At 46.0% G+C, this 27377-nt stretch overlaps 1 protein-coding gene and 1 non-coding gene across 6 annotated transcripts in view; one reads left to right on the top strand and one right to left on the bottom strand.

Moving 5' to 3' along the window:
* The window catches only part of LOC122721098 (protein vestigial), a 59478-nt gene that overhangs the window by 8328 nt on the left and 23773 nt on the right, over positions 1–27377 (bottom strand). For 2 of the 5 annotated variants that reach the window (XM_043948375.1, XM_043948376.1), the window contains 4 exons: positions 9517–9715; positions 9214–9372; positions 3172–3295; positions 1909–2123 (listed from right to left, as the gene is read on the bottom strand). In XM_043948375.1, coding sequence (XP_043804310.1) covers positions 1909–2123; positions 3172–3295; positions 9214–9372; positions 9517–9715 — 697 coding nt within the window. Of the gene's footprint in view, positions 1–1908; positions 2124–3171; positions 3296–9213; positions 9373–9516; positions 9716–10572; positions 10698–27377 lie in introns of those variants that run through there. The other 3 variants (XM_043948379.1, XM_043948378.1, XM_043948377.1) reach the window with 3 other exon arrangements.
* On the top strand, positions 24332–24414 carry Trnas-uga. The gene has a single exon. It is a non-coding gene; the product is annotated as a tRNA-Ser (tRNA).

Raw genomic sequence — 27377 nt, 5'->3', positions numbered from 1 at the left:
AGAGAAGGCACGGCGTATCGAATCCGTGATATCGAGAGGGATGAGAATGTCAAAGCGAAGCTCTAGTATCGATTTTCGTCGCTCGAATTCACCATACACGGCACACCGCCATCATTCTCCCTTTTACTTTCCCCTTATCGTTTCCTAAGCTATTTTAACACCATACATAATAAACAGTATTTTTTAAGTCTTTCAAATGTTTCTCGTATTTACACGAGATTGATAAGATTAATAGACGCGTTTGAACAGATATCACGAAAATTATAGTCATAGAAGAGTGGACGAATTTTTTAAACGACCAAAAATATGTCGAAAAGATTCTAAATATCGAAATATTTAAATTTCTCGATCGCTAAAATTTACCAAAAATAATTTAAACTGCGATAACTTACGTCGAATTGTTCGCTATCAATCTCGTCAAAATATTTTAAACGTTTGATATAACGAAAAATGAAAAAAAAAAGCGATATCATTTTAAAATGCAAGAAAGATCGAATTTTCCATCATCCGTAAGCCATCACCAAAGACATCAGCTTCGAAAGCAACGAATACATGTTTGAGAGGGAGAGAGATGGTGTACGGCACGTGATAAAAATAAAGCTCGAACGAAGACGCGGAAATTGTCGAACGATAGAGCATCGCGTCGAAAGTTGCAGACGTGTTACACGAAATCGCGTGACTGGCTGCCGAGGTAAAACGGAAGGCGTGTTGGTTGCAACGACGTGCAGACAGATGGGAGTGGTCTCCGCAATCACGATGGGCGTGGTGCTTTCACGACGTGTTGCAGCTGCAACTCGCCTCTTCGTACGTTGCACTTAAACGCGTTGACGAATCGTACGATACAAATTTCGTTCGTCAAACATTTTCGTCTTTTCGTCTTTCCTTTTTCCTTTTTTTTTTTTTTTTTTCTTCAAAATTGTCGACCATCGTGTCACCTATTAACATCCCCATAATAAAACACTGGTAAAATCTTCCGTTCGCGATCTAACTTTTCGAAACACACGATCCCTTAGAAGGCGGTGGACAGTGACGAGGGCACGAAAGAAAAAAAAAAAAAAAAAAAAAAAAAAGAGGAGAACGCGATGGGTCGCGATATAGGGAAGGATGAGCGGGCTTTTTACCCACGATTTACATGATAAATCTCTTTGGAGGAGGATCGACTCGACATCAAAGTTGGAAGGCCGAGGAGTGCAGCGGGTTTGTTTGCGGCGGGCAGCGGAGAGGGAACGGAGGCGGAATGGCGCGCAGGTAGCGCGCAAGAAAGGTCGGTCGGCCCCTCAGATGCTCGCAATTAATAAGAGCTTAATGGGGGCCGATATAGCGGTGCCACGCTCTCGGGACTCGTGCTTTCTTCGTTGTTCTCCCACCGAAATCATCGATGCCGACGACAAAAAGCCACGGCATGGCCGTAAAACATTTCGCTCTCCCTCCTCCTCCTCCTCCTCCTCCCCCCACCCGACTCTGCTCCAACATATCCAAGACGCGTCGCCGCAAAAAGAGCCGCGCCGTTTTCATTCTCGCAGTCCAACTTCCAGTTATATAAGAGTCGGGGAAAGCCTCTCGTTTCTCGCGAGAAGATTAGAAAACGTGGACGAAACGAATTCGAGAAATCGATAAGTTAGATTTCGAGGAAAATCGTTGACGAGACGAACAAATTGATCAAAAATCGGTCAGTAGTAACGCGTTTCAATTTCATCTTTGTTCAATTTTCGGTTAAACGTAAGTAAAAAAAGCCAGGAGCAAAATATCGAGTACGTAACGAGAACGAAACGAAAGAGAGAGAGAGAGAGAGAGAGAGAGAGAGAGAGAGAGAGAGAAAGAGAGAAAAAAAAGAAACTCTCCATATCCTCGACTCGTTGAATTCTCGCGATGGAAAGATTCGTATGAAATTCGTGCGACTCGACTCACCAGAGAGGGGTGCGTAATAGCCGTGCGGGTAAGAGGGTGCGGAGGAAGCGTCGACGAACGACTGCGACGGCGTCGCCGACGGCCAGTCCTTGTAGGAGGCCGCGGAGTGCGCGTGGTGCGCCGCATGGTGGCCGAGTCCTCGCGCACCACCCAAAAGCAAACCGCCGTAACTCGTCACGGTCGCCATGTTATGGTGATGGTACTCGTGCACAGCCCTGCAAAAATAGATAGCCGCGTGAAACGAAAGGAAACGAAACGAAACGAAACGAAACGAAATGAAACGAAACGAAACGAAACGAAACGAAACGAAACGAAACGAAATGAAACGAGACGAAACAATCGAACAACGAAAAGAGAACCGATGAAAGTGAGGGGAAAGGATAAGGAAGAAAAAAAAAAGAGATTAAAAAAAAAAGATGGCGCGAGATGGAGGGAGAGAAAGAATTCTCGATATCGTGCCTCTTCTCAAGAACGGTGACAGACTGGTAATTTATACGGCGACCAACGCGAGATCAGCGCTAAAGATCTCTCGAAGCAGGGGTACCTGCTCCCGACGGTTTTCTGTATTTTTCACGTCTCGTTTTCTCTTTGCCTTCTCCTCCCTCTCTTTCTCTCTCTCTCTCTCTCTCTCTCTTCGTTCAAACCAATCGTCTCGCTTTTTCTACGCTCCTTTAATCTATCCCGCTCTTCCCAACCCGCATCCTCCGTTCCTTCCCTTTCCTCAATTTCTCTCGATTTTTCTCTCATTTCGAACGTGTTCCCCTCCTCGCATCCCGCCTCGCAGCCCATTCCACGACCCCCGTACCCGCTGCGACATTCGTTTCCGACCATTTATCCCGGCAGGCTATCGCGTAATGACCGTGTCGCGCCTGCCGGAGGTAGATTTTTCGAATGCGCCAACCCCCGATCGGCCCCCATTATCGTTCGTTAATTGAACGGATAACGCTTCCCACTATTTCGTCGATTAATCATGGCTACTTTTCGCGCGGTGCGCGTGAAACAAACTCGAACGAGTCGATCGATCCTTTCAAATCATCCTTAATTAAACTAACCAACATCTATCATGATAAATTANAGAGAGAGAGAGAGAGAGAGAGAGAGAGAGAGAGAGAGAGAGAGAGAGAGAGAGAGAGAAAGGAGAGAGTAATAACGCAAGTATCATTTTAATAGGTTAGCTAGAAACGTAGAATTTTTAGAACAGATTCCCTCGTAAAGTATAAAATATATTTGAAGAACGAACGAAAGAATGTTAGGAACGCTCACCTGTGGTGATATTGTGGATAATGCGGATGCCATGGATCCGTTGGACACTCGTAGACTTCACCAGGATGCTGACTCTTCCAGAAGGAAGGGGGGAAGTTCCTCATGAACATAGGGGAGATATTTTCTGCGACAAAATAAAATTGTTTTAGCGATCTTTTCTTTTTGAATAAATAAATAAATACTATTGTATCTTTAATACGTTCAAATGTATATTTTATAATTACGCGAGATATTATTTTTAAAAGTGCTGCGACGTGATACAGGATCAATGGTTGAAAAGGTGGACGGATCAAAGAATAATGGATAATCGGAGCGCGATGCAAGTTTTATCGGAAAGATGGACGATTCCGAGGCGAGGTGGAATGTTTATTAAAATATTTGTATCGTTTCCCACGGGCCAGCACGCGATTCTTTCGAGGGTTCACGATAAACGAGTAGTAGTCGGATCCCACGGGATCGAACCGCGCGACAGAAAGGTACCGCTCGGTTGTTTTACAAGCGACCACTCCAAAGCCAGAAGCTTGTCGTGTATCCTCCCGCGAGTCTCCCGAGTCCTTGGTCCCGGGATTCCTTTTTCTCTCTCTCCAACCTCTTTCGGCCAATCCAAACACATATTCGAAGGTTGAAACCAGCCGACGATTTATACTTCTAATTCCTCTCCTCTCTACCTCTTCCTCGATTTCATCTTCGCCATCGCGCCACCGCTATCCCACGTGGAACTAATTTATACAAAAATCTTCGTCGGTTTACGCTTTCGATTTCGCGATACGCGATACGTATATGTATATGTATATATATGAATTTTTGATCGAAAATCGACCGAGTCTTTTCTTTCGTTTCGAGATGCTACGAAAATTTATCTTCATTTGCTCGAGTAACGCGTTAATTACGAAGCATACTCTTTATGGATCGACGGGAATAACTCGGTCGTGGAAAAAGTGGCAACCTGTACGATCGTTTAGAAGATAAAACAGAAGGATGAATTATTCATTTATGCGTTGCGCAACGGTATCCAGGTATCGATCGATACACAGCGCTCGGTGTACAGTAATTTATCTCTAATAGACGACACATCGCGCTAACATATGTATGTACATATAGGCGATAATTAACGAGTCGGACGAGTCGAACAAATCAAAAACAACGTCGGGAAGAAAGAAAGAAAGAGATAAATTAATCGGTGGAATAAAATTTCAACGCGTCGGAAGGGGATCGATCGGAATCTCGTTCGCGATCCCGGAATCGCGAAATAGGTTCAGGACGATAACGTCGATTGGGTATCGGCTCGTCCCCGGCTAACAACACTGACCCGCGACACTTTCGATATAAAGAAGCCATGGAACTGCATTGTTTCCCACGCGTGGAATGTCGGAATGGAAGTCGAAGTCGGAGGGAGGCCCCTCCCCCCTCCTCGTTTCCTCCAGTATCCGGCCAAACTCGTAAAATATACTTTCTCGAGTCGGAGAGGAGGGAACCGGAGGCGAATCGCGGCATCATCCTCCTACACACGAGTATCAAGAAAGATTGACTAACTATCGCGTTAAATATTGCAATTTGCTTATGGGGGAGATGCGAGATAGCGGAAAGGAAACCGGCCCCCACCGGTTCCACCTTCGTTCCACCACGTCCTTCGTCTTTCCTCCAACCTCCGCTTCTTCCCTTCTCGCCGCCTCCCCACTCCCTCCCTCTCTCTCTCTCTCTCTCCCCCCCGGGTCCCTGTCCACCGCCCGACTGTCCTTTATTTATTAACGCAATTAAAGAAACAGAGTGTCGAGCGTCCACGGTCGGCTTTCTACCATGCCGATGCCGCGAACCGGCTGTACGCTCGGGGAGAATATACGCAGGGAAGCGGATCCACCACTCACTCGGAGGCAGAGAGGGTTGTCGATACCGAATTCGCATCGCGAAAATTCGACGTTCCGTCCATTTCCAACCGTTTCTATCCCTCCGATTCCGACCGACAATCTCCATCCGTCCACGTTATCATACAATGTGTCGTCGATCTGCGATGTATTTATTTCTCTCTTCGCGCTACAAGAACTTATACCTCGCATATTTCATATATCGCGACGAAATGATCGCGAGTTGATAGAAAGTTGAGAACCCCGAGTTCTTTTCGACCGTTCGAAAATTATTATTCTCCGTTTCAGATATATCGCTTCGTTAAGTATTCAAATTACATCGATACCGAAGCGAATACGTATATTTCCACTTATTATCCATTTTAAGCTCCTTCTTAACCATCCATCTTTCCGATAATTCGCTTGATCCATCGATAAATCGCGCGTTGCTTCTGAAAAATTTAAACTCTCTACACTCGATTGTACTCGAATTAACCAGTTCGTTCCAAGAGAAAGATTCCCGGACGAATAAATAGGGCATTTTTCTGTTTTCCTGTGAACGGATTAAAAAATCTTGTAACTTTCTTCTAACTTTTCGACGACAAGAGGGAGAAAAAGAGAGAAGAGAGAAGAGGAAAGATTCTCTGGCGAAGAACGTTAATTTTTTTTCGAGTTCATTCATTTTCTCGGCGAGGTGGCTCGTAATGATTCACTTTCAGCCGTTGAACGAGCGACTCGACGTCGATCGTTCGCCCACTGCAGCGAGACTACCCCCGATACAAATGTAGTCGGTAAATCTTGGCGGCGACTCGAGCGCGGAAAATAATCGGCTGACACGAAGTACGAGAGTACGAGTTTCCTCGCGGTGGACGCGTGGTGTTGGCGCACCGCCAAAAGGTGGCTGTATAAAGACGTGGCGCGGCGCGATCCCGCGATTCGTCAAAACGTAACCCCCAGACCGGATTGATGTGGCGGTGCGACCGGATGCCTCGTTATTCCGATTGCCACGGCCAAAGGGATTCGCTCCCGAGACGAGTGGAATTCAGATTCGCCGCGTTCCGCTCTATTTTCGATTTGTACAGACGCCCGTCTACGATTATACGCGAGAGAATAAGAGGAAGGAGAAGAACGTCCGAAAGTTGGTCGATCGTCACGCGTTCGACGAAAGATTCGCTTTAGCCGAGAGTTACGAAAATGCTTTGCGTCGTACGTTCGAAGATGAAAAGGAGACGACGAAACACGACGTAAAATCGATCGATCGTCGGCCGTGGAAACGTGCGATTACGCTACGTTAAATTACGCGGCGTGTCATGGATTACACGGCAATTTTCATCCGTGTGATTCGTTGCTTTCGAGCGAGCGGTGAAAAAGCGTGGACGGTATCGTAGAGGCATGGTATCGTGGCTAATCTCGCGGCAACCCCTTTGAAGACGCTACGGCGTCGTGTAAGAGCCGTGTCGAGTAATTGCGTCTCTGTTGCGCCGCGGTGGCTGGCGAACGGGGCGTTAATTTGACGCCACCGACTGGAACGACGCGCTCAATTTCCCCAACTCAACCTTACCAACGTTCTCGTTCCCAACCTCGTATCCATCCTTTCTCATCGGATACGACAACATACGGGACGCGATACCACCCTTCCCTCCCGCCGGACGTTCCGAATTAACCCTTTGAACGGAAGGATGCGCGCTGATAAACGCGTGTGATTTTTCACGAAGCGTCGCCGCAACTACGAAAAAGAAACAACGTTCTTTCTCGCTCTTTCTTCTTTCGCGATTTGGCTTTGAAAACCTTTGACGGGAGAGAATTATTCGCGAACCGCAATCGAGGTATCTCGTTGACTCGTCGTCGAGTTTCACTCAAGTCAAGTTTTACGAAGATGCAACAGTTACGATGCGGCGTGTTTTTAAATGTATTTTTAGGAAATTAATTAACGCGATACGTAGTACGTATTCCACTCGAGTAGCGCAGCGATGTCGATTCGGATCGAATTGGATCGATTCTATTTTCGTTCATCGTCGAGCTTCGTCGAGTTTCGTCGTCGTTACCTCGATGATATCGAACGATATCTAAAAATAAAATCGTTCGAAAAATTCCACCACTCTCGTACTACTTACGAATAAAACGAATGCGATAATTAATTAATCCCCACCTCTACGAATATACGTCTTAATTCGATTCGCGCAAGTTAACCAACCCTTAACCTTCCCCTCCTCCCCTCTCCGTTACCGAGGGCAAAACGTTTTATCGGATAGTCGTATCGTTCGCCTCCTTCGATCTTGTCCCCCTTTAGCGTGTGCCAACCGCTCCTGGTACCGGCTGGTAGTAGCAACGCAAAACCGTATTAAATGCAATTTCTTCCTCGCGAGAAGTCATTCCCTTGGGAGCGTTACGCGTCGTCGATCCGTACTCGCGATTTCGAGCGCGACGCGAAAATCGATATTCGATAATAACGTTCTTTCAGCTACGAGGCGGATAAAACTCGCGATGTATCGGCTGATCGATCGAAAAAAAAAAAAAAATGGGACAGAAGAATCGAAGAAAAAAAGAAAAAGAAAAACTCGATTTAATAAGACACCTCTCGTCGTCGCTCGTCACGCCGCGAAACGACGACGCAACGCAACCCTTTCGATCGATCGCCTTCCTTTCTTTTCCGTCCGTTCGCGGAGGGATGGTGATGCTCTTTGTTCCCGCGCATACGTTCACCGGTAAGAGACGTTCGCTCTTTGTACGTAAGTACGTTAGCCAACATACCGCGGCTAAAACTGTCTCTTCGCCAAGCCTCCCCTCCTCCTCTCCTCCTATATCCCTGCCCCTTGCTACCCTTCACGGCTCTCCTTGAGTCAGCGTGCATCCTCCTCGTAGACCGAGGAGGAGAAGAGAAGCTCTTAATTTACCTTTCCTACGCCGTGAAACCGTGGTCTCGATGGAACGGGAGAGGAGGAGGGGGAGGGGGGGATGAACGCGGGAGAGGATGACGGAGGGAGAGACGCGCACGGCACATAACAATTAGGTCGCGTTGCGTTGAATTCTAAGCAGGCTAGTGAACCGATCGTGAGCCACTGTCGCGAGATAAATGCGGCCTTAAACGATACCGATATAGACGGGCTGCTACGCCGATCGCTTGCCAAACCGACTCGACCGCCGACAACCCCCTATATACCCTCTCTCTCTCCCCACTCGCTCGCCTTTCTCGTTACCCGACTCTTTCTTTCCTCGCCTTTCTTCGCCCCTTCACCCATCCGTCTTACCGATTCCACTCCTTTTCTGGACTATATGAATCTTTCTTTCTCCGCGCTTCCTTTCGACTCGTCCACGTCCACGTCCACGTCCACCGCCCATTCTTTCCTCGTATTCCAACGCGCATTCCTCGATTCCATCTTTCTTCTTTCGGGATACTTTATTTCGTCCCCGACTAGGTTTATCCCATTCAACCACGCCAACCGTTTCGCGTCTTTTTTCAACTTCGCGTCGGATACCGATAAATCAAAATCCCGATTGATCGTTTCTACCCGCGTATTGGAAAAAAACGGAGAGATGGCTTCGAATTTCGGCTTATTGCGTAGAAATTCGTCCCGAAAAGAGCTCGCCTTTATCTTCTCTCTCGTTTTCATTCGGCTCTCGCTCCCTTTTCCTCCCTTTCCTTTCGTTCCTCCGTGGCGAAACTCGCACTCCTCCCCTTCTTCGTCTCGTAGCACGGAGCGGACAAGGCAAGGGTTTCGAGTCCCCGAGTACGACCACGATACAATTGTTACGAGGCTTGTTAGAGTTGTCGCGGCCTAATGGCGCACTTTATTATCGGCCTCCGCCGGGACTCCGCGGCTGCATCCGCGCTGGATGCGTTTAAATCACCGCCCTTTGACGCATTAGTCCCGGTCCCGACTCGCTTCGTCCTCCAATACTCGAGTCGCGTGTTCCGATGACGTCCGAACCCGTCGAAACGGGAGATCGTAATTGGAACGTATCGCGCGCCACCATTTTTTATCCCACCGCAATCGCCGGCTTGCGTTCCATTTCCAAACCGCCACCACTCTCCTTTCTTTCCACACATTTTTCTTTTTTCTTCTTTCTTTCTTTCTTTCTTTCTTTCTTTCTTTCTTTCGCGTATGGAAAATTGACACGAGCGATTAATCCACGCGTTTTTCTATATTTTTTCACGTTGAAAATCGCGACAAAACGAGAGAAATTAGTTTGGACAACTCACCCTTCGGTTTGTCGTGCGCTAATGCCCTTTGAAAGTGTTCCTCCACTTCGGACGCAGCATCCCCTCGATAATGGGTGAAGACCACGCAATTTGTGCTCACGTATTGCGCTATGCTCTCGCCATCGTCGGAATCTTCCGCTGCGGTCCCGGTACCTACAGCTATAAGCCAATTAGAAAGGGGACATTTGTCAGGATTGACCGATATCTTACGATTCCAAATAATATTCTTTTTCTTACGAGATACCGTTTCAACAATCGTATCGTACGATTTTCGATCTAATCGTGGTAAACGTTCCAACTCACCGTCCGTCGATCTGTCATCGTCCAACGTTCTCGAGGGTTGCGAGGCGGTCGATGCAACGGGTGGCCGTGGTTGAGGAGTTGGCCTTGGCGATGCCGGACTAGGTGCCGAGCCGACGGAACCTGCGCTGCTCTGTTGCCCTTGTGGAACACTTCCACCAGCTGGACAAATTTGCCCGAGTGGTCTTTGGTGAACGTTCAACTGTAAGAACAAAAAAGGGGAAAAATCGCGATATCTCCTCTTCTTCGTCTATATATATATCCGTCCGCACATCGAGAAATATAATAATCGGGCAAAAAGAAATTCGTTTCGTTTTAACGGTTATTTTGTCGTGTTTCGATAAATACCTGTCACAAAGTTTGATAAAACGTTTAAAGATAAATTATTAACGATGTTTACACAATTTACATGGTAATTAAGATAATCGCGATTTACGATTAAAATTCATCGCTTTCGCGTATCTCGACAAATTTCACAACATCCTTTCACTCGCGATTTTCACACGATTCTGACATCGCGTGTACGTTGTGTGTACGGACCTACGTGATATTTATAATTATCAGAGTTCGAATAAGCAATAATTTTCACGATTTCAAATGTAGACGTTCGTTTATTCACGCGATACGTTCGATCGATTTCAACATATTCAACGGAAAATTTATTTCATTTTCCATCGATCAATAATTATATTATTTTCCATTTTCCATTTAAATACCAACGAGTATAAATTCGAATAACTTTAAGAAAAAAAATTCTAGTCCTAATCTGATACACCGTATCGCCTTATTTTCCATTTCCTCCGATCGTTCGAATCGTGGAGCAACGATCGTCGAATTTTCGAAGCAGCCTCCTCCTGGTCGTGGACATCCCTCGAGTTCCCTCGATAATAAAATATCGAGGGAATGGTCGGTGGACGAAACGCTTCGACATCAACGTCCACAATTCCAGGGATTTTACCACCCTCCGGCCGTAAGCCACCCTCGCCAGTCACTTGGCGAATCCGGCGAGCGGACGCGTCGCCGTGGTCGATTCACGTTTAGTAGGTAAATCGTACGAACCACGTCCTTAGAAGAGGGGCCTCCATTGAGCGCATACCGACGCCAGGCGTCGGCGTCCATTGTACCTCCCACCCGCTCGGTCAGACTGCAAATAGCGCGAGAGCTATGCTATGCGCATCGTCGTCACGGCCGCCGCTCGCAATCAGACCAAATAGGACGTAATGCTCGCTATTCATTAGATCCTACGGATGCAAATGCCACGCTGGGTCATGGCATTCTGCTCGAATTTTTTCCACCGCGCCAAACCCTTCCCCCTCCCCTCCACACGATCGCGCACGCGACGCGACAAGCCAACTATTCGGCCACCGTTCGATGGATCGAAACACGATGGATGCCAGTGCTCGAGATGCTCCACGAGAACCACGCGCAACGCCGTCCGCTCCACGTTTTCGCCCCTATCCCTTTTCTCCTTCGTCTTCTTCGTTTCGAAGACGAAATCCCGAGAAGAAACTAGATGAAAAAAAATAGGATTAAAAGTATGAATCCGCACCATCTCGAAATCGGTAGTAGTAGAGGGAAATTGTACAGCATCTCAACCGTGAAGGAATTCTATATACGAGGAACGTATAGATGGACGTCGACGATGCGCTTCGAATCGTATCTCGATCGAATACGGCCCGGGAGAACGGTGGTCGCGTGGTTCATCGCGAACGTCGAAACATCGCGACGTCGATCAATTCCGCGCGATATAATCCGGCTGTGGATTATTCGAGGAACTCGGAGGACGCGAAACCGTTTCGATCGGAAACCGGCCAATCGTGCCAACCGCTACGTAATTTTAACTAGCCGATGTTCGTTTGCCCGCTGGCTATCGAGAGTCGGTCGTGTCTTTGTCGTCGTTGTCGCCGTTCTTGTCGAAGGTCGACGGATCGATGGAAAGTGAACGGCGGTGGCTACTTATTTGCACAGGCAGGCGGGGATCGATCGAGACGATCCCGCGGCATTACGACGCGCGATTCGCTACGCAACGCGGGAAGGAAGAGGAAAAATTTCTTTCCATTCTTTTCCCACCCGAGAGAAGAGGATCGCTCTTCGCTTCGCCGCGAAATTTTCGAAATAATCCGCCCGAACGCGAACGAATTCCGTTTCTCGATATTCGTGGGAATATTAGCGGGGCGATAAATCGGGGAGAGTGGCGCGCGAGATCCATCCGATATTCGTTGGAGCTAGGCGAGGAGGGGACGCGGGCCGTGTACATCGATCCTCGAGATCGCGGCGAACACGATCGTAATGATCGAAGAAACCGCCTCGCGCGAGCTGCATACCATCCCGACGCGATGATAAAGGACGCGCGATCGCAGTCTCGCGTACACGTAGCCGGTAGCCATTATTGTTGCGCCGCTATCGCCAATAAATCTGTCGGACGGATGGGCGTGCATGAGTTATAATCCCGAATCCCGCTGAATCGAGAAAAACACCGTGTCACTCGTGTCCCTCCCGATTCGCAGCGCTCGAATTCCTCCTCTCCCGATAACGAACGCGTTATTCTTCTTTCCAATACTCGTTGTTTACGACTTTAAGGAGTAATTTTACAACGTCCACCGCGATTCAACCGAGATAATAAATTGTTCGCATACGTCGTTAAAAGATGGGGCGGGGGGGGGGGGGGAGGAGGAGGAGGAGAGGATTGATACGTGGAAAAGAGGATACATCATAGGCAATAGCGTCGAGTTCAATCGCGGTTCGAACTCGTTCTCCTTGAAACCCCTTCGAGACCGAGTCGTCGCTCAATCGAACGAATTTATCCTACCTACGTTTTCACGTTTCGTGTAATTCGTTTTCCCCCCCCCCCCTTTTCTTTCCTCTTGTACTTCATCGAAAACGAAAATCCAATATCCATGTCTCCGCATATATTGCGCACACGAGATCTCGTTTAATCGAAGCTACATTAGAGTTAGATAAATAAAACAAGATGAATATCGAAAAAATCGAAGAATTTATCGATCTTTCGATGTTTTACCTCGTTTTATAAATTGAAATCTCGAGTACGAGCGATCATTCGCGTAAATTATTCGCGCTTTTGATTATTTCTTCCTCTCGGAAATCGTCTTAGGTATATATATATATATATCTAACTCGTATATCAAAGACGCATCGCTCTTCTCGTAACTCGGTTGAAACTCGGACGAAACTGGAATTTATCCAAGGCTTGACCCGTGCAAGCGTTTAATTCGCCGCGTAAACGACGGTTTATGCAATGAATTAGAGCTTCAGACACGCTAATGAACGATCGCAATCGGCCGAGAAAATGTACGCGCGACTCTCGCATCGTTCGACGGCACGATACGCGCAATTGCAGTTGCGTATGCATCGTGGTAGCCATTATTGTTGCGAACGTTGTGATTGTCGCGTCCCGGCTGACAAATGGACGCGCGAGCGTGCGTCAAGTATAAGTTTAACCCTGGCAAATCGATCGAGAGATGCTGCGCGCTCCCATTTCTAGCTCGTGCCACTCTTTGCCAGGATCCTCTTCTACACTCGTACTTGCTTTCGTTCCCGTTCGCGCGAAAATACGCCAAGAAAAGCAACCTAAATCGTTATCGTTATAATCGCAAAAGAAATATCTCCAATATCGTTATTATCGATTCGAAAGAAATGTCATCGTAGGATCTCTACTCTTCGTAATATACAAGTGTTACGTGTCATCGATCGATATGACAACGCTTATCATTTCACGCAATTCCGTTTGCAAACATCGCGGAACGCTCGATCCAAAGGCGGTATCTATATTCGCTTGTGCGGGGAAAAAAAAGGGGGAATCTTTGGACTTGGAAGTAAATAATGTTGTTGCATCCAACAATGTCGCGGCGATGTTGAAACCACGCGTTTCTCGTCTTTCCCTCCCTCCAATCGGTTTGTCATCTCCGCTGCCTCTTCTCGCTCGCTTCTGTCTCGTTGACAGGCGAACCTTTTCTCGCGTATATCGGGGCGAGCCGCGTATCCCGCCTAACCAATTACGTTCATACATCAGCGGTGGCGTAGCGACGCACGAAAATAAGCTGACGCTGATGTATACCGTGCGACCGATGGCGGCGGGTGGACTGGGGCCACGCGTGGCCCCAAACCCAAACTCGCGCGCTACGCTACTCCGAGATGTTATCGTTATCCGCTATAATAAACCGAGAGCCGACATTCCACGGGCTAGTAGATCACCGCCATGATCCCGAAACGGCGAAAACTTGCGGCGGAGTCGAGCCACGTCGAACGATGACCGCTGGTATTCGGGGAACGCGCAATTGATCATGAACTTGAGCGACCAGCCCCAACTTATACCACCACGTACCGCGCTATCTCGATCGCGTTCGTTTTCCGCGCCATTTCGCCCACTCGCGGTGATTTACGTTTCTAATCTTTTCTTTCTTTCCTTCTTCCTTTTTTTCTTTCCTTTACCGATGGGATAGAATAATTTCTCTTCCCATCTCGCGGGCCGGATGATTCGCCGAAAACGCGCGGAGAAAGATGAAAAGAAGGAGAAACGAAAGTAAGAAATGGCCGATCTTGCACGGATTACCGCGGCCAAGCATCCAACATCGTCCGGACGACAATGTGGTAATTAATCGAAGCAAGTCTGTCCGCGACGGTCCCTCTCTTCTTCCTCTTTTACCTTCCCTCGAAACGGTCTACGTCCTCGTCGCGGCGAACTCTAACTCCGCCGAGAGAGAGAGAGAGAGAGAGCTCGCGGTCTTTCAAAGCATTCCAAAGCGCGAGCGCGCCTCTTCCTCTTCTTCCTCTCTTTCATCCCCTCCTCGATCCCACCACCACCACCACCACCGGTGTCGACTCACTTCGCCGGCTCAAGACCGCGCGCGTCTTTATTCGTTTCCTCTTTTGTCTTATAGATCTCTGAATCTTTGTATCCCCCCTCCCCACGTCTCGTTCGTTTTCCTTCGCGTCCTTCAACCCCCATTAAAATGCTCGATACCTCGATGATCCTGGACGTTGATTTGGATTTATGTTCCACCGCGAATCGAACGAAACACCGACTGGTCACCGATTGTGTACACGATCCACCGATCATTGCTCGCCGATGTTCTTGCGTTTGTTTCTGCGTCCAAAGTATCCCGAGACCTTTCTCTTCGAGGGGACCAGTTTTTGTCCCTTCCACGCTGGATTAATCGTGTCGATAATTCGTCGTTCGTTTAGACGGAACGTTTCACCACGTTCGCCCATTCTTTTCCACCCAATATTCCTATTCTACGGTATTTTCTCATTTACTTTTATAAGGTTATCCTTGATACCCTTGGAACGATAGAAAACCCTATACGCAACACACAGGGACGATTGGACGTCCGCTCGATCCAGATTCGATCGGAAAGATCGGTCGCTCCGTTCGACGAAGGCGAAGGAAGGTGAACGATGGGAAGGAATACGAAAAAGGGATGAAAACGTAGGACGAGGGGAGGAGGAAGATGGGGGTCGGTAACAAGCTACCACGGGATATCGCGCAATTTGTTTGCCGGACACGGCCATTCGTCGACACGATTCTCCTATCTTCCACGGAGATGAGAGTCCACAGATCTCGACCGTGCCGTTGGATTACGACTATTGATAAGGCGCCGGTGAACGAGTTCCCTTTGGTTAAGTTTAGTTCATTAGCAAACCAGCCAGCACAGGTGGACGATGGAGCGATCCCTCGTCCGACCGACAAATTACAACGAGCTCGGCCTCTTTGGGGGGACACGGCAAAGTATCGCGCCCGAATGTCCAGAACTCGTCCGGATTTGCCACTCGATCCTTAACCGATATTTTAACCGATATTCCCTCGAACAATATATCTCATCTTCGTCTTTCTCTCGTCGCATCATCCAATCACACCCTCCAAACATCCTCTTAAATCGAACTCGTGACAACAATGTCCGTGCTCGGCCTCACTACATATTATATCGTCCATACGACTAGGAGCATTTTTCGGATTCCATTCTCGAAATCCATCGTTACATCATCGAGATTATAGTATAACATGCAAAAGTCGTACGTATACTGTATCCGCTTGAGATAAAAGTAGGCGTAAAGACAGAAATAGATAGAATAGGACTCGAGAAGCATCCCGTTGAACAAGCCTGCACGTTAACGCCGCTCGGGGTCTGGCCGCGATATCGGTCGAGCATCTCGATCTATCGCGCCGTAATCCTCTCGTTTTTCGTCGGCATTAATATCGGCGAGAACGATAACCACGGCGACAAGTATCGCGCCTCCGGCAGTAAACACGTGGCGACCGCGATTCCACGCGTCAACCCAACGTTGCCTCCGCTTCAACATTCCATCCCGAACAACCCGACCTCTTATTTTCACCACGTGTAAATTGCGCGTACGGAGCTACCGCTATGAATTTCGCGGCAACATAATCGTAAAACCGATAAATAGAGCGGCATTCCAACCTCGCGGATGTCGGAGGATCCCTTATAATAACCCCTCATTTTTATCATATTCTCACCTTTTAATCGACGACGAATATACGCGTCCTTCTCCTTTCCCTTCTCCTTTCGCGCCACGCGCCGCGAGTTCATACCAACTCTCAACCGTCTCAATTAAACGCGAAAAAGCTCGGCGAGAATTTGCGAAATGCGACGAGACGACGAAAACTCGCTTCGACTCGCCATTCTCTCGCTTTCTTCCGATACCGTTCTACGTCAATTGTCGCATCGCTGCAATTACACCGCGTTATCTTTTCTTCTCGGAAACAAGATCCAATAAGAAGAACGAAGAAGAAGAAGATGGAAAAAATCGATTCCTCGAACCGGATCGTCTCTTCTCCTCACCGTCCATCGAGCACCGGCAAAATTCGAATGGATTTCGACGAAGAAGCGAACGACGAATCCTCGTCCGCCCGATAACGCCTCGGTATACGTATTTAATACGTTTCTCCTTCTACCGGTAACCACCGGCCAGATACGCCTGAGTAATATTGGCGCATCGCGATATAAATGAAAACGTATCCCGGCAAGGTGGCAATGGCGTGGCAACCGACGTGGACCTGTCCGGACCGGCGAGAGACCGGCGTGGAATACACGGAGGGGAGTGGGAGCGGTGGAATAGGCGCGTTAAAAGCCGGAGGAGAGATACCTCGGACGGACGAGGCCTTTAGCGTCCTGTTATCAGGCCCGATCCGATACGGTCACCAATAACTCGGCCTACCTACCGCAGCGACGCAACCTACTACGTAAAGGTTACGCTCCCACCGAACGTTTGCTACCGGCCGCCGGACCATTTACCAACTTATTACCATCTACCGTCCACCGGCTCGTTCCACCAACTTCGCACCGAACGATAGTTGTCCAATAAAAACTCGCTCTTTACATCCGCGGTGTAACGTCGTTCGCCGCCCATAACCGAGATGCATAACTCGCTGCGCTTTATCGGAGGGGACTCGTTGCTCCGTTTTTGCCGGCGATCGACTCTCGTGTCCCGTGCGATTCCGCCGCTTTGATACCTCGTAATATGGAAAATCGAAATTCGGTTACGACCGCGAACTTTTCGTTTTCCGAACAAACTCGAATCGAAAGAATCCCTTTTCCTTTCCCACTCGTTTACGCCAATTCCAATTCGCGATGAATTTTTCTTTCTTTCGTACGCCGTACGGAAGGATATATTTTCGTACGGATAGTCGCGAGATTAGTCAAGGAGCAGCAAAAGGAATTTGCATGAATATTGGACTCGGTTCATTAAATATTCTTAAGATGCGCTTAAGGATTATTATCTCGTATATCGGAATTACGAAGGTGGGTATAGTAGAAACAACTTTCTTGGAAATAACTTTTGGAATATATCGTTTATAACCACCGTTTGCCAAATAACGCGATGAAATCTCGATAACCGATCGTTTAAAATTATTATCCACTTTGAAATTTATATTTTACATCGATTATTAAAAAATTCAAAAATTCGCGTAAACGCAACGATAATTATTTCCATACTTCCAGACAACATTTTCCTAAAATCTTTCCACGCGCAAAGATCTCGTCTTCCTTCATCCCTCGTTCGAGGAGGAGGAAACTCTAATCCCTAATCCTTATTACGCGGAAGTACAAAAATTGATTCTACTTTGCGAAAAGAAATGGATAATTTCGATCGATCGCTCTTCTAATTAAGAGCATTATTTTTACAACCGAGCGACATCTAACAACTTCATTCGACGATCAAACGATTTCCAATCGAAAGAGAATCGAAACGAGAAACACTTGGCGTCGCGTTCCATCGTTCGCCTAATTGTTTCCTTATCCGTGGACGAAACGACGATTAAACGTCGCGATACGCGAAACCTTTCGTTTCCTTATGACCGGTGCGCGATATATGAATTCCTCGCTGCCATTTCATCGCATCGAGTAGTGGCCGAGCTACTCTAGGAATCCGACCAATGTCCTCCGCGAGTCCACGCGCGTGCTTCTCTATACGGGGATCGCTCACCTCCACGCGATTCCTTTATTTTTGCGCACCAACTATTTCCGTTTTCCCGTAAAACAAGGATAAAACATACTTAATGCCATTACTACTACCACTCGCTTCCTTCTTTTATCTTTTCCGCTGGCATAACGGACGATTTCATCCTACGATCGCAATAAAATTGTTTATCGCCGATCCAATGAAACGTAATAAACAGTGATAGGACGCGCGTGATAAAAAAATATCGTCTTCTCTCGTTTTAATCTCTATCTCGCATCTCCTCTACGTCGATTTATTCTCGCTATCGGTCACTTAGAAACCTAGATCGAGCAACGACACGAGTAATCGCGACCTACCTACCGGCGCGAGTTTCTATTAATTCCTACGGTTCGTCTCCCTATAGATAGGTGGATAGGTAGGTAGGTAGGTAGATACTCGTCAACCAAGGCAATTAACGAGCGAACCGACAAAACGTCCATACCTCGCGCAAACATCAAGAGGCCAACTGTCGCCATTCCGCGTCATTACCTAGCAATGCCTGCCAGTTTGCACCCTTTGCATTCCCTACGCGCGTTCCCGAGTAAGAAGCATAACCAGTCACCCGAGAGCCGACCGCGCGATCCACGCGATGGCATGAAAATAAGGTTGAACGATTATCTCCGTTGCGCGTGCAGCAGGATAGGAGAAGCGGGTCGTCGATCGCCAACCAATCGCGCGCGATGCATCGAAAGAAAGATCGCGTCGCGCGATCCCCTTTCGAAAATAATTCCTCCGCGAATACCTGGCTCGCTGGTTACGTGGCCCGCCACGACCAGATTGCTCGCGAGAATGCGCTCCTTTGCAACGACCGTTCCATCGATTAATAATCGAACGTTGCCTCCAGTTTTCCTTCTTCCCCTCTCCTTCGTACCGGTATCGCACTACTCACGCGATGCCAATCGTATATCGAGGACGCGTGGATTCGTCTCGAATGCAGCGACCACGTCTTATTACACCGACTACCGACGACTTCTGGAAACCGAGGCGGCGAGTGGAACGGCGAGCGTGGCCCGCTTTTCCACTCCGACATTCCCTACAGTCGCAACGGTTTCGATCGAGAGATACGTTTTACCGATGATTAGAAGTGCTTCGAAGCTTTCTTTCTTTCGAAATTATAGATATAAGATAGGGAGTGGTGGTAAATTTTGGTTGAGAAAAACGAGGATGGGAAAATTGGGCAAAGAGAAGGAAGAAAGGAGGGCGCCGTCGCTTTTCGAACGTATCGAACGAGAAGCGTTTCGAACGTATCGATGGACGGAGCGAGAAGGCGACGTGGATCGGAATGCGATCCTTAGAAAACAGAGGTGGCCGCCGGTGAACGCAGTGGCACGAAGCGTAGCCCCCTTTAGCGCGTGTCGCAAAGAATGGCGTTCCTAGACTAAAAACGGAACAGCGGCAAGGAATGTAACGTTGCAGCACACCTTGCCCCGAGCTGTGACACGAGTTGGCGCGGCCGCGCGCGCGCAACGAGTCCGATATGCCGATTCCGTACCGATAATTCTCAACCATCCCCGCCATCCGCGTGTAAATACGTCCCGCTCGTCCTTCTTCTCGGACGTTTCACGGACTTCCGCCGTCTTACCTCCGCGATACCTCGCCTCGCCTGCCCTCCCCTCTCTTTCTCTCTTTCGTTTTCGTTTTTTTTTTGCGGAGAGAGCGTGGAGAGCAGATCTGTTCCTCCACTCGAGCTGTGATTCGCGAATTTAAAAATAAATGAATAAAAGGATCGTTGTATCTCACAAATTGATCTCGTCCGTGGAGGTAAACCATTTCCGACGTTGGCGAGCAATAATTTTCGCCGTAAATCTTATTCAAAGCCGACCAGTTGAGTGAAAAGGACAGCTGCTCGCGATCCGATTCTGGTGCGTTTCGGTGTAATCCAACGGGTCATCCAGCGTGATGAATTACCATCGAGGATACTCTCTCCGCTCCTTCCTTGTGTTTGATGTTGAACGCGATTAACGTGTTCTTCTTCGTTCTAACCTCCCGTTTGATCTTGACACGCAAATTTGCGCTCCTATCCTCAGCTGCGCCGATAATATCGTACAACGCGTGCTATTCGGTTATTACTGAATTCGGGATTATCCTTCAAAGGGCTTGAAAATAAGTCTTCAACACCGATCCCATTGCGTTCTCACACCAACGACTCGTAATTTATTTCGCTTATCCTTCCTTCTCGTCCGATTATCATATCCTTTCCTACCTCTCCTCTCGTGTTCGAGCAGAGAGCAAAGAAAAAACTGCGCCGAGTCTCTCATAATTTCAATCGCTAACGCAACGCGTCTCGTTTCCAACGTCTCGTCTAATATATCCGTACAGATAAGCGGTAGTAAGATCCAGGTAAATATAATATCCATTCTGTACCATTTTCGTTAGAATTTTTTAAGATTCCTACGATCAATAACGATGCGGATTCAACGCGGATCGATACTCCTCTTCTTTCGACGTTAATTATTTCACTTTGTAACCACCAGGTTAAATCATTTAAACCAATTTGATAATATCGATGCAACTTGCTTTTTCAATCTATACCTATTTAAAAATAGAAATACGCGTAATTGCCGTATAATTTTTTTTTTTTTTTACGATAAAACGGGTACAATAAAATTAAAGAATCGCGAGGAAACGCGAACACGTATTACAGGAGGAAAACGCGCGGATGTTCGCGTGTTCGAAAGCATTAAATTGGCCGAAGGAACGGAAGTAATTTCTTAAGGCGACGCAAAGTGGACGATTACAATGAAGGTATAAATTTCGTTGAACAAATTCGGTGGGAAAATGGCGGATCTATCGTAGAGGGAGCCGAGTGGTTTGCCGTCGTCCTCGGACGAAACGCGACGAGAGCCAACTGGTACAATAGTCACCCGAGGCGATTAATGGCGTCCGGTAATCGTAAATAACAATAAACCAGTTTACTCGAACAACAGTCGCGTGGCTTCCGCGATTCTGCCAACCATCTCGATCGCGCTACCATCCATCACGACCAACAATTAATTTCCAACGGACGCGAATCGCGGTCAAACATTTTTTTCGAAACGGAGAATACGCTTTATCCGTTTTCAATTGAATCGAAATTTCATCAAAATCGATCAAATCGAGCGGGAAGAATCGAGAAACTTTGTCCACGAAACTCGACTCGAGCGTTCTCGAAAAGTGGATCGCGACGGGTAGAAAGACGGTCACGCGTCCCCTCCCGCGAGAAGGGGGGAAAAAAGTGAGAGGCGTTCTGTTCGGTGGAAACTGGCCCTCGAGGAAAAGCTTATTCGATTCAATTCTAATGGCGCGGATAGTTGCATTCGCAACTAAACCCGACGAGGGACCATCTCCACCGTGCCGACGTCGAATAATGAGAGTATTCTCACCACGTTTTCCGCGACACCGGCGTATTACGGATCTTCAAAGAGCCGCCACGGACGTCGGTCTCGCATCGTTGATATAAATTACACCCACACACAAGCGCGCACGTTTCGAGGCCAACCGATACAACGTCTCGAAGGGAGGACGTTCGTCGCGCACTGTACGCGTCGACGTATTACCAGATTCTTAGGAATGCTTATAATTTTACGAGCCTGCTTAATATGCGCTTAGCTTCTGCCGCGGTAGCCTCGGGCCCGAGGGTCCTTCCCCCCTCCTCTTCGTCATCCCTCGCCTTCCTATCCACGACATTTTCCACTTAACCTTTGAACCAAGATCGTTCTCGCGTAGCAGGTGCATTCCACCTTGCGGCGCGATCATCGCTCGAAAATTCATTCCGTCGAGATGAGGTCGCCGACTTCCTCTTCTATCGCGGAACATCTATATTCGATACGGGTGAACGAACAAGGATTCCAAACGGATTGAACTTTCACTCTTACCGCGCTTCTCTCTCTCTCTCTCTCTCTCTCTCTCTCTCTCTCTCTCTCTCAATTTTTTATTTCATTTTTCTATACGCGCAGCACGTACTCGCCGATTTTTTCTTATCTCTGTTCGGAAGTACGGTATAAATGAATAGATTACGTGGATCGGGAGGCATGGCAAATTTCCGGAGAATGCCTCCTCGCTATGACGAGGAGAATTATCGAGATTGAAGTTTGCGTGGATCTTCGACGAGGAGCGTAATTGCATAGCCGTAAGACCGTATATGACGTAAGAAGGAAAAGACGGTTCAAAATTTCTGTTCTTTCCTATTCTTCCATGTATTCCACGCGTACGTATTGTTTCGTCGAGACTATAGTAATGAATATCCTTAATCCTTGATTCGCAGCTTCCTTCCATTTATTTGAAAATCACGCTTCGACAGTACTTGACGTTGTGGTTCGCGTAAAATACGCGTGTATAAATCTGAGTTTCCCGATTTCTCGGCCGTGCCGCTTATTTTTCAACGCTCAAGGTGCAAAACCAGTATGGTACGCGAAAGCAACTCGGCTAGTTTATGAGACAGGTGAAGGGCCATCGTTTTTGTTCGAACGAAACTTCCCGTGTCGCCATTTAAGCGCGTATAATCGTCTGACGTATACGACTGACCAGTTGTAATTGCATTAATTTCCTCCCATAATTATGAATCTTGTTCACCGCTTCCGATCGTTGTCGGGTAACGTATCCGCAAAGAAAGTTGATCTCGCGACTGCGATTAAACGTTTGGTTGGATCCGTTGAGAAAAAAAACTTGAAAATTAATTTTTTCATTTTCATCCGTATTTGTATATAAATTATCGTTTATACGCGAGAAAGAAACACGTAATCCATCAATTCGTAAAATTCAATTCAACGGAGAAATTGTGTTACGTACTAAAAATCACGAATTTTAAAAGATCCGTGTTCTTGTCTACCGAACGCGATACGAAACGATAAAATAAAATTGCAACTTTTCGCGATACCGAGAATAAAAGAGTCGATTCGAAAGAAGGCTGTATTTTCATTAGTCATGAAACGCTGGTCTCTCGACCAGTGTTGTCTCAAGGGTTGACTCGACAACTGTCGATTCGTCACTGTCAGCTAGTGCAGTGTCACGAGCTGCGCGAGATGAGACGACCGATTACGAGAATGAAAAATGATCCGCGAAAACCTTTGATATTTCGTCTTCTATTCCCCCGGGGGATATAAGGAATATGTATCGAGATCTTTGGAATCAGAAACGAAGCGCAATTTTTACTTTTAATTCTTCTATCCTTCTTTTTTTTTACTTTACTCTCATTCATAAATGAGAAAAAAATCACGCGACGAACGAGACGTGGTGATCTTCTGATTGGAGGATCTTATCGCCCTAAAGAAATTTATCGCTCGTTGTTCCACTAATATTAATGAATATATTAATTTTATTGTAAACGAATACGCAATGACGGTGTAATGGACAATAATCTTTTCCATTTCCTCGTTCGAAAACGGTAGGAAAGCCGTGATAAACGATCAACGAACTTACGGAACGAGCGTGTATGACGCGATAAAAACAAGATAATTTGTAATAACAAATCGATTAATCACTTATCGTTATGTTCGCGTGTTCTTTGTTTATCATCCGTGAAAATGATTTATACTTAAGCGACAACACAGGTGCAACAAGAACGAAAAGATATCAACGAAAAGAAAAATCTCTTTTCTGGTTTTTTTTCTCGTTTGGAAGACCAAAGCTACGATATCATTCGGTTTAACGATCGCGATTAAACAACCGTGAGATGACTCAATTATCGTTAATACGGTCGCGACGTGCCGCTTTCCTCGGAATCTTGGAGGAAAGGAGAAGAGGAGAGAGGAGAGGGGAGAGAGGAGAGAGGAGAGAGGAGAGAAGAGAGAGGAGAGAGAGGAGAAAGAGAGAGGTGAATTTAATTAATCCGCAGTTCATTCGTTAAAACCCGGAAATGCGACCCTTGTAATTGTCTTAGTTCGATCGTTTCCTTGGCTAATTGAAATTCTTATCCAAGTACCGATAGCGTCGTGAAAGAAACTTGCCGGACTCTATTAACGATGCTTGATCATCAACGCGTTAGCGATCTTTTGATCTTGCTGACTTTTTTTCCCCTTAAATCATCGACGATGCATCGATCGTTTGGCGTAAATTTTTAAACGATTTCAAATAAAAAAATCAATTCCAATATTTTATAAATTACATTCATTTAAAAATTTAAAAACGATAAGTTTAATATTTTCTTTCGATTTATAAATTTTGTTTTTTTCCGCATTATCGATGCACAAAGTTTCTTTTATGAAATTCTTTTTATTTATTTATTATTTTTTTTAATAATATTTCATTTCAATATCGTTTATTAAGATAATTCATCTTTTATTCGATGAACAAAATGATTCGATCGAACAATAGACGTTCTCGATCCCCTTTAATACGAAATATAAGAACCCAGAAGCGACGAGCTGCGGTGTCCGAGCGGTTAAGGAGATGGACTTGAAATCCATTGGGTGTTAACCCGCACAGGTTCGAATCCTGTCCGCAGCGAAAAATTTTTTTTTCTTCAAAATCGTATTTATTCGATAACGAAACGTTAAATATGCATCGTAAATGTACAATTTTTCAATTATCGTTAATACGAGAATAAAAAACAATGTTAAACGAGTGCATTACGATTGTGCCTCTTCGCTCAAGTTCACGGTAAACGGTAAGTGGATAAGTGATGGCATAAGAGAACAACGATGAGAGGGATTTTTATATCGCGTTATTTAATTCACGCGTTTCCAACGTTCATTTGTCACTTTTGCAAAGTTGGTTCCGCGCCAGTTACGATCGTAAATGAACGACGACGAAAGAAAGGTTTCCGAAACTTCGCGAGTAAATAGACGGTCGTTCGAAAGTATGCAGATTTGTACAACGATTAACAAGTTGTGATTCGTCATCGCACCTACGCAATCAACTCCGTTACGTTCAACCGAGATTTCACGATAGCGATAATAATAATAATTCGAAAAGAGCACCGATAAATACCGCGTTGACGTTGATACATCATGAAAGATACCTTATTTCTCGCGATTGATGACAATTGCCACGCGACGAAACGACAAAAACGATCACTCGTCGAATATCGTTTTCCTGGAAATGCACTCTATGTATTTATATATACATATATATATCACGATATCCCGAGTAATAGATAAAATTTTGTCCCTTTTTTAAGAGAGGATCGCGTAGATAGACGCGCGACGACGCAAAGAGACAAAAACCGTTTCATAAAAATTCTTACACAGATCCCTCGCGTTTCCCTCGTATTTCCCTCACGCTACCCGCTTCTTGACTCGCGGTAATTGAAGAAACAAAGGGGACTGTAATTATGGCTGGCAATTACGTCGGCGTAAACGCGCTTGCGCGAAGCGGAGAAGCATGGCCGAGCGTGCGGCTTTCTTCCACGCTCCACGCCAATTTTTGATGAAATTATTTCCTACGGAAGAGTCGTTTTTCGTTGTTGTCGGAAATGGCGGCAGACGGAAAGCCGCTCCGCAACAAACTCGATCAACACCGGAATCGCGCTCCGTCTCTTCAATAATAATCGCTCGTTTCGCAATTAAACAATTGGAAACATTTTTTGGAAGAAACCGAATCGAGTCGAAATTCGAATAAAATCAAATATTTTCGAATCTTGAAATATCACGAAATTCTCGGATTTTCGTAATTCTCTTCGAAATTTTAGTTTAAAACACGCTGATAAAGTTGCCGACTGTGATAAAGTTGGCAATGCGTTACAGCGATAATTCAATGCATACTTTACCTTTTTATTGCGCTTTAACTAAAATTTTTATCGTGATTTGTTCATTAATATTTTTAAATTATAGTTTATTAATAGGGAAGGATGTAAAGATACGCGTATAAATTTACATCGTAAAAAATATAAAAGGTAAATGTTTCGATTAATTAATAAATCATAACCTTTCAACGGAAAAGTTTCTTCATTTTTCACACGATTTCGCAAACGATAAATACGCAAATAATATCTCTCGATGTAATTGCAGAGAACAAACGACAATTTGATAAATGAATCGCGATTTTAAGTATTTAAGAGATCGAACTATTCGTGATTAAAAATTGCAAAGAAAACCAATGTATATAATCTCGATAATGAGAGACGAAAGAATTCGTAGATCAAAGGCGATGAATAAAATACGAATTTTGCGCAATTTGATAAAAATACTTACATGTAAACATTTAATATTACCTAATAAGATTAGATAATAAATATACAACGTATTAGAAAAAGTATTATCACTAGTATGAAATATCAGAGAAATTCGAGTCGTTGAATAATCATCCATCGAAACGTTTCGATTCTTTCGTCTCCTTTTTTTTTTTTACGCGTCGTTAAAATTAATCAAAAAATTGCGTTATCGCAGTATTCGCTTCCAATTTATTGCATATCGCGTAACGAATATCGAGAGCGAGGACACTCGTTATATCCGAAGCACAGAAAGAAGAAGAAGAAGAAGAAGAAATCAAACAGCCGTTCACGAATTACCATACATTTTGTGGCGGACCGGAGATGACCGTAAAGCTGTCGGCTATCGCGAAAATCGCGGTGAACCATTGTACGCTCGAGGACAAATGCCCCGTGTCGAGCATCGAGCGAAAAGAAGATAAATAAGAAAAGAAGAGGGAAAGAAAGGATCCGAAAGCGCAAATAAGACGTCGGCCGATCGTTGGCTCGATCGTGGAAGCGAATCAGAAAATCGCATGCAGAGCCGGTGGAAAGGTTTACGACCTTCGTTATCCTGTTTGCGCGCTCATCAACCTCGAAGGAACGCTAACCCCGACGTATCTGCCAAGAAATAAGTAGCGGCGCGGCGATCGTGATCACCGATGCGGATTCAACACCGTTCCGAAATCCCCTTCCGCTCCCATCTCCCTTTCTTACCAAACCTTTCTTATCGTTCGTCTCTTTCTTCGCTTCTTTCCAAACATTCGAACGCGACAAATCCATTCTATCGACTATCGTTTTTCCCTTTCTTTCGTTTCCCTTTTATCTTTTATATTTATAAAGAGATTCCACGTATTACGATTATATTATATGATCGAATACTGGAACCAGATTTTTTCTATTCCCCGATATCAACGTTCTTCGTCTAAAATATCGAATTCGCGTTTCGAAGGAAGATCCGCTAATACGATTACGTAAATCGCCGCTTTCGTTTACACGCTACTTAATTTTGATAAAGAGGCCTTATCACTCTTAACCATAACGCGAAACGAGGCACGCATTGGTTTCGCGTGTTGCACGCTTTCCGCTTAACTCTAACTTAACGCGGTTAATTAAAGTAAATTCTTATCGACTGACAACGATTATACATCGCTCGTATATAATCCCGATCACGCGCGTGTATACTTTTAATCGTATTTGTATAAATTAGCGAACAAAAACAATTCTCTTCCGTTATTTTTCTTCGCGAGAAATTGAAAAAGTTAAATATTTTAAAAGACGA

The sequence above is a fragment of the Apis laboriosa genome, unplaced genomic scaffold (assembly GCF_014066325.1).
Source record: "Apis laboriosa isolate Shangri-la unplaced genomic scaffold, ASM1406632v1 scaffold13_cov153, whole genome shotgun sequence".
NCBI classification, from domain to species: Eukaryota; Metazoa; Arthropoda; class Insecta; order Hymenoptera; family Apidae; genus Apis; species Apis laboriosa.
Note: the sequence above shows the minus strand (reverse complement) of the source record. Positions and strands in the feature narration are given on the sequence as shown.